At 43.7% G+C, this 17,029-nt stretch overlaps 4 protein-coding genes across 8 annotated transcripts; 3 read left to right on the top strand and 1 right to left on the bottom strand.

The window, feature by feature from the left end:
- Positions 1–2,783: 2,783 nt before the first annotated feature.
- On the bottom strand, positions 2,784–4,578 carry LOC9653179 (tRNA-specific adenosine deaminase 1). 2 transcript variants are annotated; one of them, XM_024659461.1, is made up of 9 exons: positions 4,425–4,578; positions 4,255–4,378; positions 4,074–4,210; positions 3,681–3,902; positions 3,445–3,626; positions 3,337–3,404; positions 3,165–3,284; positions 3,027–3,108; positions 2,784–2,970 (listed from the first exon to the last, which is right to left on the bottom strand). In XM_024659461.1, the coding sequence occupies exons 1-9, from the start codon at positions 4,555–4,557 to the stop codon at positions 2,878–2,880; spliced, it is 1,161 nt and encodes a 386-aa protein (XP_024515229.1). In that variant the 5' UTR covers positions 4,558–4,578; the 3' UTR covers positions 2,784–2,877. The 2 variants fall into 2 exon arrangements, 1 of the variants encoding a protein (XP_024515229.1); XR_002990191.1 differs by lacking the exon at positions 3,337–3,404 and having other exon boundaries at positions 2,887–2,970.
- Positions 4,579–4,580: 2 nt separating this feature from the next.
- LOC9653177 (probable E3 ubiquitin-protein ligase HERC4) lies at positions 4,581–9,464 on the top strand. Its single transcript, XM_002985486.2, has 32 exons — positions 4,581–4,606; positions 4,664–4,810; positions 4,883–5,038; positions 5,091–5,255; positions 5,305–5,423; positions 5,482–5,529; positions 5,589–5,753; positions 5,814–6,010; positions 6,067–6,204; positions 6,253–6,346; positions 6,396–6,531; positions 6,593–6,666; positions 6,721–6,810; positions 6,861–6,904; positions 6,957–7,023; positions 7,077–7,162; positions 7,221–7,278; positions 7,331–7,426; positions 7,522–7,584; positions 7,636–7,680; positions 7,728–7,823; positions 7,871–7,948; positions 7,999–8,092; positions 8,139–8,218; positions 8,265–8,327; positions 8,380–8,511; positions 8,572–8,660; positions 8,710–8,791; positions 8,850–8,933; positions 8,998–9,072; positions 9,119–9,246; positions 9,302–9,464. The coding sequence occupies exons 1-32, from the start codon at positions 4,597–4,599 to the stop codon at positions 9,420–9,422; spliced, it is 3,120 nt and encodes a 1,039-aa protein (XP_002985532.2). The 5' UTR covers positions 4,581–4,596; the 3' UTR covers positions 9,423–9,464.
- A 10-nt stretch (positions 9,465–9,474) lies between these two features.
- LOC112340637 (arginine/serine-rich protein PNISR-like) lies at positions 9,475–11,947 on the top strand. 4 transcript variants are annotated; one of them, XM_024659455.1, is made up of 14 exons: positions 9,475–9,633; positions 9,794–9,815; positions 9,871–9,984; positions 10,052–10,221; positions 10,287–10,409; positions 10,463–10,630; positions 10,685–10,759; positions 10,809–10,875; positions 10,932–11,406; positions 11,462–11,512; positions 11,564–11,617; positions 11,667–11,729; positions 11,776–11,815; positions 11,865–11,940. In XM_024659455.1, the coding sequence occupies exons 1-12, from the start codon at positions 9,493–9,495 to the stop codon at positions 11,716–11,718; spliced, it is 1,512 nt and encodes a 503-aa protein (XP_024515223.1). In that variant the 5' UTR covers positions 9,475–9,492; the 3' UTR covers positions 11,719–11,729; positions 11,776–11,815; positions 11,865–11,940. The 4 variants fall into 4 exon arrangements, with proteins under 4 accessions (XP_024515223.1, XP_024515224.1, XP_024515222.1 ...); XM_024659456.1 differs by having other exon boundaries at positions 10,305–10,409; positions 11,667–11,815; positions 11,865–11,947; XM_024659454.1 differs by having other exon boundaries at positions 11,667–11,815; positions 11,865–11,947.
- A 153-nt stretch (positions 11,948–12,100) lies between these two features.
- LOC9653176 lies at positions 12,101–12,730 on the top strand. Its single transcript, XM_024659432.1, has 2 exons — positions 12,101–12,246; positions 12,313–12,730. The coding sequence occupies exons 1-2, from the start codon at positions 12,101–12,103 to the stop codon at positions 12,671–12,673; spliced, it is 507 nt and encodes a 168-aa protein (XP_024515200.1). The 3' UTR covers positions 12,674–12,730.
- The last annotated feature ends 4,299 nt before the right edge of the window (positions 12,731–17,029 follow it).

The following is a 17,029-nucleotide window of genomic DNA, read 5'->3' as shown; positions in this document are numbered from 1 at the left end:
CCCTTTGCCATAAGGACTTATTAAACTCTGGGAAATGATTGCTTTAGTCTTTTACTCTCAAACTTGGACTCAGTTTCGGTTTTGGATTTAGATTCAAATTCGGACCTAGTCTTGGATTTGATGTCAAACTTGGTCTCAACACTTCCATAAGTTAATAATTCTTTGTTTGAGCTTTTGGTTTAAATGTATTACACTTATTAAACTTCTGCTTCAACCACTACCACATGGCATATATTTAGCTCTATTTTGGGACTTAGGGATTTTAGTCTTATATATATCTCTCTCTACTCTTTTTAAGAAGACTGATCCTTTGAATTTTTTTATCTAGCACTTCACTAGCATTTTTAACAATATTGATCTGGAACATACTACTATTAATAATTTGCAACAATTATGTTAAAACTTTGAATTTACATCTATTTGCATTCCAAATGGTTGCCATCAATATTTTGTGGGATGATAGAACTCTTAAGGAAGCCTTTATGATGATATAAAAAATTTTATGCATATGGTGGAGGAGAGCTCCACTTCATCGGCAGTAATGAGACAACACAGGTTTAGGTTTTTTATAACAATTATTGATCTTGTATAAACAACCAAAGAGAAAGGCTTGAGAAATGGTTTATTGTGATTAAAATATTTGAATTTTTTTCCAAGGATGTTAAAATATATAGAGTTAAATATCTTTTAGATTAGATACCTAGGTGTATTTGAACTTCTTAGAAAGTCATTTAACCTAGTACTATTTAAACCAAGAATCTAAGTATCTCAAGACCCTCAACTAATTGGAAAAGAGGTGCACTCTAAGCCCTTTCCCTCTATATTTGAACCTTATATATCATCTCTTGAGTTGTTTTTTTTAGTTGCTTATATTATGCTGTTCATGGGAAATGTCTAAGCTAAATAATTTCCCAAAAAGTTTAAACTCAAAATTTTATATTTTATTGTTTACTGTTACAATTTTTTTCAGGAATATTAATTTACTATCATCAAATTAATAGTTCCAATGGTGATTAGAGCCACCCATCAATAGCATTATGATAATTATTTTTAAGAATATAAATTTGCTATTAAATCAATAGTTCTAATAAAGATTGGATCCACCCATTAATAATATCTGTTAAAGAAGAAGAAGAAATCTGATATACTATAGGTGTACGTCCATATTAATCTCATGATTTAATATGGGCATGAGTCCATGTCAATCTTGAATGCTCATCAACCCAATAATTTCAATCTCCATTAAAACTGTTAAGACTAAAGAGAAAGACTTGAAAAATGGTTTAGTAGGATTAAATTATATAAATTTCCTTTTCCAAAAATATATGAAATTCAGTGTCTTTCAGCTTTTCCCATATTACGACAATCCTAAGGGGTGTGTTTAGAGAGTGGGGCAAATTGTGGCTTGGACCACCAAATGTCAATTTTAATTTGTAATGTAGAGTTGATATCAAATATAAATTCTATATATCCAAAAACCTTTAATCAATTGAAAAGGAGAGTACACTTTTGTTCATGGGCCTTTTTTTTATATTTGAATTCTAATGGATCATTTATTAAGTAATTTTCTTTGGTTTCTTATAAATCATTTTAAAAAATGTCACTTTGTTATCAAACCAATAATTTTAATGGAGATTGGAACCACTCATTAATAATGTCTTTTTGAAAAAGAAGAAATCTAAGCATGGGTCCATATTAACCTTGTAATCTAATTTAATATGGGCTTGGGTCCATGTTAATCCTGAATACTTATCTATGTGGCTAGGTCCACCATGGATTTGGATTTTCAAATGAAAAATGAACAATTCTGGATATTTTATAATATACTACCACTCACATATGCTATAGTTACTGTGTAGAAAAGGAAAAGGAGAAAGAAGAAATATGTATAAATCTAATCTTCGGCCAAAGAAAATGAAAAAGGGTAAAATAAGCTGAGACTTTCTCCAAAGTGGGAGAATATTCGTTGGAACCATTTACGTTCTTACTTTCAAAACAACAACATATGTGCCGGCAAGGTGAGTGAGAAACACTGCCATAGCAAGTCCAAGCCCCAGAATCATAATTGAACTTCAGAGTTTTCAATCGTTGCATTAAATCCCAGTAGCACCAAGAAAGCGTGGATGATTCTTCCTCCACCGGACACATGGCAAGGCAGTACCTTCTTGGGGCATTTGGGAAATCAGTGACAGTCTTCGACAGTCATGCAAATCAATGGAGCACCATGGCACCGAGATCGAGCGCAATGCTGTGTCCTGGAGGGTCAGCTCTACGTCAGGGGTGGCAACCATAAGGGTGAGGAACCAAACGCTGAGGTATACAATCCAATGGAGGATCTGGGATCCTCTCCCATCGTCACCATCACTGGAGACCATAGCCGTTCCCATGGCCCTCGTTGTCGATCGCAACAAGATGGTTGTGAGCTCAAGTGATGGTGTAGGAGCAACTCCACACAAGATCATTCCTGGGAAGTGGCAAGACATCCTTGGATTGCAAGGGCACCCCTGCTTTGTGCACTCCAACCGGATCTACAAAGCCGACAGGGCTGAATCGTTGTTGCGAAGATACGAACGTGCCAAGAAGCCATGGGAGGCACTCCAGCTGACGAACGCTTCTTCCAGCGATGACAAGATTTTGTTCCGTGTTGTGAGTTGCTAGAAGAACATCTGGGCAATTTCGAAGAATTCCAAAGTTGTGACAGTGATCCAACCGTCGAGGGTTGCTTGGAAGCCAAGGTCGTGGTGGCTTACAAGCTCAGCGTGCCTTTCAGCAGCGATCCAATAGTCTTAGACGTAGAGGTTTTCAAGCTTGATGGAAAGATACAAGGCTGATTGTCTAAATTCATCTAACTAAAACTGTCACAAAGCTAAATTGGTATTACTTTTCTAAGGTGTTCGACAGCCACCCACCAAAAGGTGAATTAAGATGAAGGAGAATCTCTTTGGCTTCCAAATATGTTAGTGCTAACTTCTGCAAGAAAATAAAAAAGATAAGAAGCTGTGAGTCAGAAGACTAGGATGCTTTACTTTGCACTCCAAGTAGTTGCTGCAAGCCAAGCCAGGGAAGAAATGCGTCAACAGGTGTCTAAATGATCTCCCCAATGACTTCCTGAGGAAGAAAAACGAAAGCTTTTCAGTATGGAGTGATCTTCTTCTTTGTCTAACCTGTTGAGCTTTGATTCTGTAGCTGGCAACAACGCTCCTTTGCCCGCAGCACCTTGCTTCCTTCCCGTTGTTCCAATGACAACCTCGTGGGAGCCGGACGAGTCCCAGCTGATCGAATATCTAAACAGGGAACGATAGCATCACATATGCTGCCTCGGAGTGAAAGCCAAACCCGCAGGCCAATCCACTTGGATAGAGCATGTAATCCTCCGGAGGTGTTGGTGCCAGCCAAATCACTGGCTGCATACGAAGATTACAAAAGCACTTCACAAAGTCTTACCTGGTTGAGTCTGTAGGGAGCTTCTAGATTCCGTGCCACTGAGCACAGCCGGCCGAAAGTAGCTCTTTGCAGGGCCTCTATGCACGCCAGGTCGGAAACCAGTGGCGATGCTTTCGTGCTCCTAGCAACAGTAATCGTCGAGATGTATACTGGTTCGTTGAGGAACAAGGACAAGAGAGCTCCTACAAACAGTGTTTGATCCAGGAGCCATAGGGATGGAGGAAATCCAGACTCACCTTGAACTCCCAAAACGTTCCATCTTGCGATCTTGTCGCTACAACTCATAGAAAAAGTGGCATCTCCCCGGCCAGGCTTTCGCCTAAGCATGCCCGTTGTCTGCAGGCTTTGTTCCGAGTGAACTTGTGTAGACACCAGCTTTGCCCCCGTCGTGCAGCAAAATTCAGTGTGATCGTCTTCTCCGGCGCCAGGATCAACTCCTAAGATGCATGCGTCTCCACCTATCAAGTAGAAAGAACCGGGTGATCAAAGATCTATAGTATGGAAGAACCGGATGATCAAAGATCTATAGTATAGAAGAACCAGATGATCAAAGAAATAGAGTGGAAGAACCGGATGATCAAAGAGATAGAGTGGAAGAACCAGATGATCAAAGAGATAGTAAGGCTTACAAGGTGACTGGCTGATGTAGAGATGGAGTCGAATCTCTGGACGCATACGCAGTCTGCCATTATCATCCCTCTTGAAAAACTTAGAACGAGAATCTTGCCCCTCATCTACAAAAGACCCGATGTCCGTGTATAAAAGCCTGCATTGCGCGTGATAATATATATGAAGAACGGGATAACTTACTTGAGCAGTGTTCTCCTAGCGATCACTTCGGCATGGCAATCGTTGATTGTGTCGCCAGCAAGGCTGCGTTGAGAGCCTCCCAGGCATTTGGTCCCAGTTCCCAATGCAATCACTCGCAAAGAAGCTGAATCGAATCGTTGGAACAATCGTGTAAACCATTTAATCTATACCTATTGACGAATTGCAATCGGAGACTAAGAATGCTCCGAGAACTGTGTATTCACCGCCCTGTGGCTTCCCTTTCTTTGGCAAGCACTTGTAGCGCTCCAGCACTGCCTTAGACACACACTCCCCCCAGTCCATGTCCTTATAAACCCTAATATTTTGTTTAGGACTAGGGCTATGGAGCAAGGTATGGCGCGCGTAAAAATTTTCGATGATCTTACTGACAGTGATGGAATCCATGTAGTGTACGCATGGGGGAGGGGCGATTTTGGTCAGCTTGGTGTAGGCGAGCTCCCTCGCCAGTGCAGCACTTTCGTTTGGATCAGCAGCCTCGCTCACAAGGACGTGGTACACATTGCCGCCAGTGATTATCATACGGCATTTCTAACAGGTGAGAGTGAGTGATTCGAGCGATCCTTCCTTTCTTTCTCGCGATTGTTTCCACTGAAAACTTTGTTTCTAGACGAAGGGGAACTCTACACAACTGGCTCGAACGATTCCGGACAGCTTGGAACGAAATCTTTCGGGTGTGAATTCTCTCCCGTGAGAGTTTCATCGCTAGATACTTCACTTGTTTCTCACGTTGCGACGGGTCAGGGTCACACCGTCGCTGTGACTGGTATCTTTTTTTTCCCCTCGTGTTCCTTCTAGCTTAAACCTTTGAGTTTCAGACACTGGCTCGCTAGTTTCCTGGGGATGTGGAGAGTTTGGCCAGCTCGGTCTCAAGGATGCGGCTGGAGTTTTTAACAGCCCGCTGCCTCGCTTCCTTCGCGGTTCTCGCGAACTCCTGTTCGTCCGTGTTGCTTGTGGTTCTAGCCATACACTCGCTCTCACAGGTAAATCGCTCAAGGTTGATAAGATTTATACCTCTGTGCATGGTTCCAGGCAGCGGAGACGTTTACTCATTCGGACAAGGCACTTTTGGTGCTCTCGGTCACGGAACTACGGAAAGCTGCAGCTCGCCGGTGATTGTTGACAGCCTTTGGGGCTTGGGAATCGTCCAGGTATTTGTCTGTGTTATCTATACAGAAAACTAGAATCCCGTGGATCTGTGCATTGGAGATTGCCTGCGGTGACAATCACAGCTGCGCTTTGACAGTTGAGGGTCAGGTATGTTCTACTCTCGAACTTCATCGAAGGCAAAAAGTTTGTAATTGATAAGTTTGCAGCTCTTTAGTTGGGGACGAGGAAAGTATGGGCAGCTTGGCTGTGGAAGCGTTGAAAACCATTTGCAGCCGGTGCCTGTCACGGCTCTCAGTGATCGTCTGCTTACTCAGGTTGTCTGTGGTGCGGACTATACCATGGCCATTGATTCAGATGGGCAGCTTTTTTCGGTGAGTTTTAGTTTTTTGCATACATGAACTAGGATGAGCTTACGAGTTTGCTTGCTGCAGTGGGGGCATGGTCACTGGGGTCAGACAGGCCATGGCACTCAAGATAACATCCTTGTTCCAAAGCTGGTTTGCTCGCTTGAAAATGACAATATTGTCCAGGCAAGTGCGGGAGCTCGTCATGCTGTAGCCTTAACATCAGGAGGTGGCGTTTATGCGTGGGGTGACAATGAGCAAGGACAAGTTTTACCTGGAGGGAGGTAACTAAAAGAACTCAGCAATGCCTGTGGTCATTTGAACCATATTTCCTTTTCAGTTCGATCGTGCAGCTCACACCATTGTTGCTAAACTTGTCGCAAATAAGTTCCAAGCAAGTGGTTTATGTGGTGGCAGGGGGAGAACATACGCTTGTAGCGTTTGACTGCGATGATAAGCAATCGTCGACACTGATTGAGTAAGCTTCAAGTGCTTTCAACTGCAAACGTTACCTTTTGTTTCACAGCCTACAAGGAGATGAAAAGAAGATGCATAAACTTGATAAACACGGAGCAGGATTGCGGGCGTTAAAACTTCCTTGCCTCCATATTTTGTTTCAAGTGAGCTTTTCTTCTACTTGGGCCTTAAATTTGTTTGCGTTTAAAACAGGAAACAAGGAACAAAGCCGCATTACTGCATAGTTTGGAAAGTGTATTTTCCTCGCCTAAGTTCTTAATCATGTCTTTCAAGTCCCACTCGGCATGCTGGTGTGGAACGAGAGAAGATGATTCATTTTCTCCTGATGGTAATGTCTTTTGCTTTGTAGTTCATTCTTACTCATTAAATTCTTGTTCTTTATTTAAAAGCACCGGAAACTGAACTTAACATTAGCTACATACAAAATGTTTATCACAAAATATTGGAACTCTACGACCCGGATGTAAATGCATCTTGCTGTCAAGTATGTGCTAATGTTTCCTTTTCCGGATTGCAGGTTGTTCAAAGACTCGGGGCCTCTATTATTCGATTACTTGATTCCATCGAAAAGCACATCGATAATGCGCCGGAATCCAGGTGGCTGCGGGTACGCTACTTTCATCTCAATTTACTAGAACTAACTCTGCCAACTAACAGGCTTTGCTGATCATTCTACAATGTCCCCTCGTAGGAGAGAAAGGGTCCTGTAACTTAAGTTCATAATTTTCCCGCTAAATGTGCCCCGCATTACAGACTTGGCGATATTATATCTGTAAAGCTTTTTACTTTGTTTACTCAGGTATCCTCGTCCGGAGAACGGGTATGTCTTTCTTCTTCTATGTCGGAAGTTTTTTTTAATGTCCTTTGCTTCAGATAATGGAGGAATACTTAAAAGGATATCCGAAAGAAGTTTTTGGTGGTCGATTTGTCCGAGGAGTTCAAAACTTCATTGTAAATAGGTGCTTTCGAATAGATTTTGCTTCTTCTTTTGAATGCTTTTTGTTTTGTTAAAACCAGAAACGATTTGTTAAACGGAAGAGGTCCCGTTCCTGTTGATATCTCTGCAGCTTTGAAGGTTTCCAGTAATTATTATTATTTGTTTAGTGTTCCTGATATGGAATTTCCAGGTTTTGTCGATACTTCATACTGTGAACGAAAAGGAGAAACTTGTACATTTAAGTGAATTTTATAACTCTGCTGTTAGCCAGGACGCTGACCTTCAGGTAACTCTTTGGGCATTGAATGCCGCACAAGAAAAATCCTTTGGGTGGCAGTATTGTGCTCTATATGCGAGCTTTAACCATTCTACTAAATGTAGGCAGAATATTTGAAATGGTTACATGTTCAATATAAAATGCAACCATTGATCTGCTACTGTCAGGTAGTGTACGTAAATCTCAATTGATAGTACATCTTCCTTTCTTATTTACAGGTGCCTTTTATTCTTTCTGCGGAAGCCAAGAGCCGAATATTACAAGTAAGCGCAAAACTACTTTTCTGGATTGTGTTCACGTTCTTTCGCAGGTTGAAGCGAATATTCAAAAGCAACATATTGTGCAGGCATCCATGATTGAGCATATGCTTGGGAATGCATCGGCTAGTCCCTTCTTGGTTCTTCAGGTAAGATGGACGTTGTCAGTACTTTTTTTTTACTGAAAAATTTACAGGTGAGAAGAACCTCTCTTGTACAAGACAGTTTGCATCAGCTGTCTTTACATCATTACGAGCTGAAAAAGCCACTCATGGTCAGAAGACATTTCTCGTAACCATCGTTTCTTACTGACAAAGAGTACAGGTTATATTTGAGGGAGAATCAGGGGTGGACCAAGGAGGTGTCACAAAGGAGTTTTTCCAGCTTCTGGTTCGCGATCTCTTCAATGTTGGCTATGGTGAGGTTGTTATCCTTTGAATGAAAGCCGTAACTTTTATGGACAGGGATGTTTACATACAGCGAGGAGTCACGATACTTTTGGTTCAACTCCAATTCTATAGAGACAGATCTTGAATTTCAGCTGGTACAAAAGCTTGCATTTTGCCGTAGCTTTATAGATCGTTCTGTAGGTTGGAATTATTTTGGGACTGGCGATTTACAACGGTGTCATTCTGGACGTTCACTTTCCACTTGTAAGTGTGTGATGTTTAAGACTCGAAACTTTAAGTTCTCCAAATTTTACAGGTAGTGTACAAAAAGCTTCTGGGGATCGATCCTCGGCTCCAGGACCTACGGGATTTGCAGCCTCAAGTTTACAGGAGTCTTAACAGCCTTTTGGCCATGGAAGAGATCGAGTCAATGGACTTGTATTTCGAGGTAGCTGTTTATGTATTTTGAAACAGGCTTTTAACCCGGCCTTTGTGACTGTGGTGGAAGGTTTCATATGACTGTTTTGGAGAGACCAAAACACATGAACTCATACCAAACGGCTCGTCCGTGCAAGTTACAGGCGAGAACAAACAAAGGTAAGCTTTCAAATTTGCGTCACCAAATTCATACGCTTGCTCATTACAGATATGTTGATCTATACGTCAATTACCTGCTTGAAACATCAATCGCGACCCAGTTTTCTGCCTTTAAGCGGGGCTTCCTTCAGGTTGCCATTGAATGTTTCTTTGTGTCTGAGCTGGATCGTTTCTCTCTTTCTCGTCCAGGTTTGCGGTGGACCGGCCTTACGCCTTTTCCAGTATGAAGAACTAGAGCTGCTCATCTGTGGTTTACGTCACTACGACTTCGATGTCCGTGAGACCGATTACTCACTCACGCTAAAACTAAAGAGCCTTGAACCATGGTTTTCTCCAGGCACTGGAACGAGGAACGACGTACAAAGGAGGCTACACGAAGGACAGCAATGTCATTCAGTGGTTTTGGAACCTGGTAAGCCTTTCGTTCTTTCCTCTAGATCTCTAAGTTATAAACCCAGGTGAAAGAGATGAGCGTCGAGGAGAAGAAGCAGCTCCTCTTCTTTACCACCGGAAACGATCGCGCACCCGTGGGAGGCCTGGGAAGCTTAAAACTGATAATCCAACGCAATGGAGATGATACTGAGAGGTAAGTTTCCATCTTTCTTACTTACGCTTTCTTAACTTACTGTACTTTTTACCAGGCTCCCGACGGCTCATACGTGTTTTAACATTTTACTTCTCCCGGAGTATAGCTCCCAAGAAAAGCTGGCTGACCGGCTTAAGCTGGCAATTTCGAACTCCACAGGCTTTGGCTTGCAATGATACTTAAATAACGAGCCTTTGGAATAGAAATTATTTTAATTTTAGGGTTGTAACTGGAGAGTACGAGGCTATGGAGCAGCAAAGGATCGATGCGCCGCCGCCGCCGCCGCTGCCGCCTCCACAGCAGCCGCCGCCTCCGCCATGGCAGCCGCAATTGGATCGTCCTCTCCAGCAGCAACAACATGGTCAGTTTTATGCACAGCAAGATCAGGTAACCCCTATTGTTTGCTGCTTGCTTGATGATTCCATTCCATTTTCCATCCCACGCCCTGGCACCATTTTATACGAGAGATTGTTTCTCGCTTCTTCTGTGTGGCATGAGAGATTAGAAATCCTCTTCTCTGGTCTTACGAGTGTCGCCTTTTTCGTAGGCTTCCTCTGGATTGACTCAAGGTAGTGTGCGGTGACGTTTGGTTGTGGGAGGGATTTGGCTCACATTGTCTTCCAGCTGTGGATTGGGCCGCCAAAGCCAAGGCTTGGATGAGCGCAAAATCTGCTCAGGGACATATGAAAGCTGTAGCTCTGGATCCTCCTCCGGAAAGCTTGCAGCAGCCAAACGGAGGTAACTTTGGCTGCCATGATCGATCACTCACACTCAACGTTTTCCTCTCGGTGTTTTTCGGTAGCAGCATTTTCTCCGCACCCTCACTTCTTGCCTCGGCCTCCAGAACTGCAACCACGTCCAGCGCAAGTGTTACACCGTCTTTCTAGCGTCGATCCCTCGCAACATGGCTTCTCTGGAAGTCCATCAGGTGTTGTGTGGAGCGTTACTCCGACCATGCCGCTTCCACCTTCTCAAGTATGTCTTTTTTCGCTGTTCCCGCTCTTTTTTCTTTCTTCTCAGGCTTGTTTCTCATTGACCAGACTTTTCATCCCATTCAGCAACAGCCAACGTTTCCGAGGCTCCACGGCGTGGCATATCGACCAGCATTTGCTTTTGGAGCTAGTCCAGCTGTTCCAGTCGTTGATCCTGCGCAGCAAAAGAAGGTGCGTGAACAAGGGAAAAGGAGTACCGCTCTTGTTCATCTCTTAATATACAGGCACCCGTTCCTTCTTGGCTGAGGGAGGAACTGAAGAAAAAAGTGAGGACGCCATCACTTGGCCCTGTCACAGACGTGACGAGAAAAAATACTTCTGAGGTTTTGAGGCCTGGCATAGACAGCACGCCAGTTTCGCCAGGTGGAAGTGAAACAGAAGGAGATGATGAGGTACTGCAAAAAAGGCATCTCGCTGTTTTACGTGGACTTGCTCGTGACTTGCAGGACGATGCTGAAAGTGCTGCCACTTCTGTGATCAATCAAGAGATAAAGAGAGTTCTAACTGACGTTCTTTTGAAGGTATAATTAGTTTATCATTTCCTTACTTTGCATCAGCCATTTCAAACAGGTGACGGACGGGCTTTTCAATGAAATTGCACAAGAAATATTTGACGAGGAAGAGGCGAAGTCCCAGGGTACGGGTTCTATGGTACTTTAGTTTTGTGCTGATTTAAAAATGGATTTTGTGAAGCCTCGGAAAAGAGGGAGACGGACAACATCCTGGCACCCAGTGCAGCTCCTGCCAGAGTTGTAGTTGCTGCTGGCGATGGTGAGGAAGCAGAGATAGATACGAACTGCGCGGGGAATTTCCTTGGCCTTGCAAGCTACGATTCAGATGACGACCAGACAGAAAAGAACGACAAGAAGTCCACCAGCAGAGACACAGAACATTCTAAGGTGCCAAATAGTGAGAACCCTGTGGTTGCGGACCATCTCAAAACACAGGAAAAGTCTACTGGTCGTGAGCAGCTGCTGGCAAGGGATTCAGAACGCAATAAAGAGAATGAAGGTGACGCAAAGCCGAAGGAGAAGAAATCAAGAAAGGACAGGCGAACTGAACATAATCTGAAGGGAAAGAGATACGAGCGCCATACTCCACGAAGTCGAAGCAGAAGCAGGAGTTTCTCTCCCAGGCGCTCCAGAAGTAGGAGCCCAAGCCGGAGAAGGTGTGTGTGTGATATTTAAAGTTCCGTGTTTGGAGCTGACAAATGTTCATGTCAGGAGTGACAAGCGACGGAGAAGCAGGTCTCGGTCGCCCAGATACTCTCAAAGGTTTGGTTTTAGACATTGTGCAAACACTGACGTCTTGCTTGCGTGTTTTAGAGGTTCATCGCGTTCTTTCTCACGGTCCACTTCTTCTCCTCGTGAAGCTCGGAGGTACGTTTTTGCCTTTTCCTTCTTAGTTTTATGTTGGAACCTTACTTAGACACAAGCACTCGAGGTCAAGGTCACCTGGACACTGGCACAGTAGGAGATAGATGAATCAATGGTAAGCCATCCCGGCTGTACGGTTTTGAAGGTCACTTTGTCTGCAGTATGTGATTGCCGGCTAACTGGATTGCAAAATGTGGTGAGGTAATTAAGTGTCTTTTTTTTAGCTGTTACTGACCTTGTTCTTTCTCAGGAATATCCATATCTCAAGTCTGAGGTTCTTGTTTGAGGATTCGGGGAAAGTGTTTTTAACAGGCATGTCATCGAGGTCCTTGTTCTGGTGGTGCAATCCTGTATGCAGCAGGCAACTCTCCGGCCGTTTTCCTGTTGCTTGCTGTCGATTGGCCTTAAGGCAAGTACATACCCAGAGGATGATTGCAAGGGGATGGAGATGGGAGGAAAGTGAAGCTTTTGAGGAGAGTTTCAGCGATGCCGTGGACATGTTCAACAAGAGGGATTATTACAAGTGCCACGACATATTTGAGGCGCTCTGGAATGACGCAGAGGAACCTCAGCGAACTCTTCTTCATGCTTTGCTGCAATCTTCGGTTGGACTCTACCATCTTCTCAACCAGGTAAAGCTTTTTATCACAAGCTCAAAGAAAAGAACTGACACAGCTGTGCTCGGTGTAGAACTATAGAGGTGCTATGGTAGAATTAGGAGAGGGAGTATCAAAGTTTGGCAAGCTAAAGCTGAAGAAGGGACCATTCTACGAATTTGACAAGGAAATGAGAGCTGTCTTGGACTTTTTGTACAATACTCAACTGGAGAACGCAGCTTGCAATGATGATTTTTGTATTACGATGGATGGTTCCCAAGAAAATTATCAGCTCTTGGGCAACTTCGGTGCGGGCGAAGAGTTGTACAAATTGGAAAAAGATGTAGCAGGTTATGGACACAGCCTTATATTTTCACCAACGAGATTTGAACAAAAGAACAGTAGTCCAAGTGTGAAACTTCCAATATTACTTGCATGTGAAGGGGATTTGAATGAGCTGTAATAGCTTGAAGTTTGGAACATAAAATAGCATTAATACGAAAATTCACATTTTAAATTTTTTACTGTTTTTGTTCGTTACAATTTAAATAAGATAACCACCAATAATTATAATTTGAGATGGAAAGACAAACTCAACAACAGACTCTCCGTCTGGTATGAGTTACCAGTAGCTGTTGCGTATGCTCACTGTCTGAAGTAACTTCGACAGCACTGAGGTCGTTTCTCATCTGCGATCTTCAGCATCTTCGACAGCTTGTCCAATTTCAGGTTATCAGGTAGAGAAACGACAGCCTCTCAAAGTTTTTGTTTTTCTTGGATATGCAGAAAACACCGCTTTCCACAGGAGGCTATTTTGCTTTGGGATCCTTCTACTTCTCATGATATATTGGTTTTGCCCCACATAGCATACATTTTAATGATCAAGTTTTAAAACGCAATTGGTATCTCCAGAAACACTTCCTAGTATCGGTCTATATTCTCTTTCTGGAGAAATTTGGGGCATTCCAATTCTCATTGTCTCTGGCGGTCTGGTTTGGATTCATGTCTAGCAATCGCCTCGCCAGCTTCATCGCGGTGCTTAATGGTTCTGTGAGAGTGGTGAGATGGTGGCCAATTCGAAGCAGGTCCTCGTGCGAGAGGAACCCCCTCGACGAGAACAAGATCAACTACGACGGAGAGGAACCCGTTTGTGGTGTGGGGAGCAACGTTTACGCCCATCTACGCGGGCGGTGTCGTGCCCCTGCTGCGGTCTGTGCGGTTCGTGCCGGAGGTGGCCGGGCAGATTTGCAGCGTTTGTGACTTGGCGGTGCTGGATGCTGATGCGTCCGGGCTTGTGTGCTGGTCATTAAGCGGAGGATTGTGCGCCATTGCCAAAGTTCGTGAATTCATCACCAAACAAGATAACGAGAATGGGCATATGCAGACGCCAGAAACATCTTATTTTTTTGGTTTCACGACGCATTTCATACATTTGCGTTGAAATTACGCCGTTAACTGCCCAACTTTTCCCGCGGCATCTTCGGAGACAGTTCCTGGTATCGGTCCAGATTTCCGATCTGGGCAAATTTAGTCTCCGGGACACTCACGATCGCAGAGATCATCGATGAACCCCTGCAAAGTGAGCGGTGGAAGAGACGAGATCCTGGCGGGAGCCATTGGCATGTGCCTTAATTGACATCATTGACATAGATTTGCCTTGCAACGATCAAATTCAAAATTCCTTGACTATAAGCCGGCCCAGATTAATTCCTCCCTTGTGACGCAGCACTCTAATTTTTGTTGTCTCCATCTCACACATAGTTCACTCAAGACTAAAGACACATGCTGGAGCTATGGTAGTTTTCACTCCTTAGAATATACAATATTCTTCGTTCATATAAGCCCACAGCCCCTCTCTCATTCGTTTCCCTAGAGCTCCCGCTGGTCTTTCTCCCTGGTTTGCACTTGTTTCAGTAGTGCTCTCATTGGTTTCCTTTTCTCCCTGGTTTTGCTTTCTCAGTGCTCTCTCTGGCTGTCCTTTTCTCCCTGGTTTATCAGGTGAACAGTTACCATAGACCACGAGGTCGAGGACGTGGTTCCCATCGGAGTATCAGACTACTGCGCCTCCTGGTTATCACAATCCCCCTCAGTGGCCACCACCACCGGCTCCAGGATTGTCACCAAGTATGCAGGCTTGGCAACCAATGGTGTATCCAGCACCATATCAGTCCCCAATTTTCTGTTTCTATGCGGGAAACCTGGACACACAGAGGATCGTTGTTTTGTGAAACCCAAGTTCAACAACAGCACAGGCTTCCATCAGCAGCATAGTTGGCCTTACCTCCTCTGCCAACTACACAGGTCTACCTCCACAAACACTTCCAGATCATGCCACCACATCACAGAAAGGGGGAATGACCTCAAGTGCTAGTTCATCATCTATTGTTTCAGCTGTGAATCACGTTCACATGGAGAAGTCAATTTGTCTGGTTGATTTGTCAATTGGAAAGCCAGCATCCATTGTGACAACAAGGAGTATCAAATGCTTAAGAAGAATGGCTGGTCAGAAGGAATGGGCCTTGGAAAGCATCAACAGGGACAATGTGATCTAGTGGATCAACCAGATGTCTTGGATGTGTTGATGTCACCTCGCTTGGGAGGTCATCCAGTCTTTCAATCCAAACACAAGGACCAATCTTCAGGATTTGTTAAGTTTGTTGACGGACAAAAAAATTTCATTGGTTGAATTGTTTTGGGAACCAGAGGCTGCTGATGAGCCAACTTCTTCGTCCACAGTCAAAGTGCTTATAACAACTAGGATAGAACACATTAAAGCTGGAGAACCTTTTCATTCCAAGAAAGTTGCAGCCGAAATTCTTGGACCAATGAAGACCAGAACTAATGCAGATCCTGTGCTGTCCACTGTCGTTCCTCAACAAGTTGCCAGGTTCCACCATATTCATTGGTGGCAGATTTCAAAAGTTTGCACCTATCCATCTCTTTGGCTCAACTCCTTCAGCTCACTCCGAAGTTGTTAAATGAACTTATGTCTTCTAGAGATGAGGCACAGGTTTTGACAAAGAATTTACGTCATGCAAGAGTTCATGTGGTCAATCATCCACGACAGATTGATCCAGGTGCATTCTTTTGTTCTCCTGTCTCGTGCCTTGACAAACGTCATGCCTACACACGTCTGTTGCCAGCTCAAGTTGGATTCTGCTGCTCAAACTGCTGTCATTCTCAAGACATTCACTCAACACCAAGTGAAGCCAGTAGGACTCATCAAAGATGCGATGGTTGATGTAAATGGAATTTGGATGCCCCTGGACATCCTTGTGGTTGACTTCCCCAATGGAGCTTAGGCAGATTCGGCACAATCATATTCGTGGTGTGAATGGCTGGACAGAGTCTCGGCACACACATATTGGGACCATGGACAAATGGACATTTCTGCTGGGGGCATCACCACAACACTGTATAATAGAAATGGTTGATCCAGGATGGTAGACACTTCAACAACCTCTAGCTTCCAGGAGCATACAAACTTGGTCCATATTCTCCTTATCAATGAGACAAGGGAGAGTGAGGATGCAGTGCTGCAGAGCTGGATGATGGAGTCAGATATGGATGTCAGAGGGCCATCACAGACTCATTATCCTCTCTCCATAGTGCAGATATTTTATGTCTTTCTACTACCGCTTGAAAAGGTACGACTATGGATAACGGTATTAATTGTTTGTTGGAGAAAGGCTCAGGTTCATCATTCTTGTCATGCTATTTGTTTTGTGATGGAGCATATTCAAAAGTATTGAACAGAGGAAGTATCGGAGCGGTGTTGGTCTACATTATTCTCATGATTTTCCACTGTTGTTATGGCATCATCCTCAAATGAAGTCAAATATCACACTGTGATTCAAGCAGTTCAGAAGGCCTTGCAACATAGTATATGCTGGTAGAGTCTCCGATCAGACTCTCAGCTTCTCATATGACAGGTTACAGGAGAATATAGAGTTCATAGCTCTCACCTTGTTCTCCCTACTGCAGCAATTAGAATGATGGGATATCATTGCAATCCCTCATGAATCCAATGCAATTGCAGGCGCTTTGGCCAAGCAAGGTTTATGAATGCTGGTTGCTGACAATGCTCTGGAGGAGGCATCTTTATCTACTTCAGACAGTACTTCTCTAGTTGATATTTTGCATGTCCGGGCCCATGCAATTGCTGTCCACCCATACTTGACTCAGCTCGATTTCTCCAATGACACCACAGAGTCGAAGCAGCTATTTATCAGATCACATTTGTCTTTGGAGGAACATGAATCTGTGGAAGCTTTATTCAAGGAGTTTTTGAACGTGTTTGCGTGGAGTTACAAGAACTTGAGAGGAGTAGATCCTCCTGTCCTCATGCACCGTATTCTACTCAAGCCTGATGCAATACCAGTTCAACAACCAGCTCGCCGGATCAACCCTGTTCTTGAGCCTCTTATCAAACAAGAGATTTAACAACTACTTCAATCCAACTTTATCTATCTAGTGGAGGTTGCTGATTGGATTTCGTCCATTGTGCTGGATGTAAAGCTAATAGAAACTTACAAGTGTGTGTGGATTTTAGAGCTCTTAACAAGGTGACTATACATGATTACTTCCCAACTCCATTCGTTGATGCTATTCTTGATGTAGTGGCCAGAAAGGAAGTATACAGTTTTATGGATGGGTTCTCAGGTTATAACTAGATTCAAATAGATTTGTTATATGACACACTTTGCCACGTGGACATTAGGGTTTTCCTGTTCTGTCCACTAGTGCAGTGTGCTTTGATCCTGATTTGTCTCATGGTAACAGAGCTGGGATAGCGCCATAGAAGGAAAACCATCCATCC

Source organism: Selaginella moellendorffii, unplaced genomic scaffold (assembly GCF_000143415.4).
Source record: "Selaginella moellendorffii unplaced genomic scaffold, v1.0 SELMOscaffold_68, whole genome shotgun sequence".
Classification (NCBI taxonomy): domain Eukaryota; kingdom Viridiplantae; phylum Streptophyta; class Lycopodiopsida; order Selaginellales; family Selaginellaceae; genus Selaginella; species Selaginella moellendorffii.
Note: the sequence above shows the minus strand (reverse complement) of the source record. Positions and strands in the feature narration are given on the sequence as shown.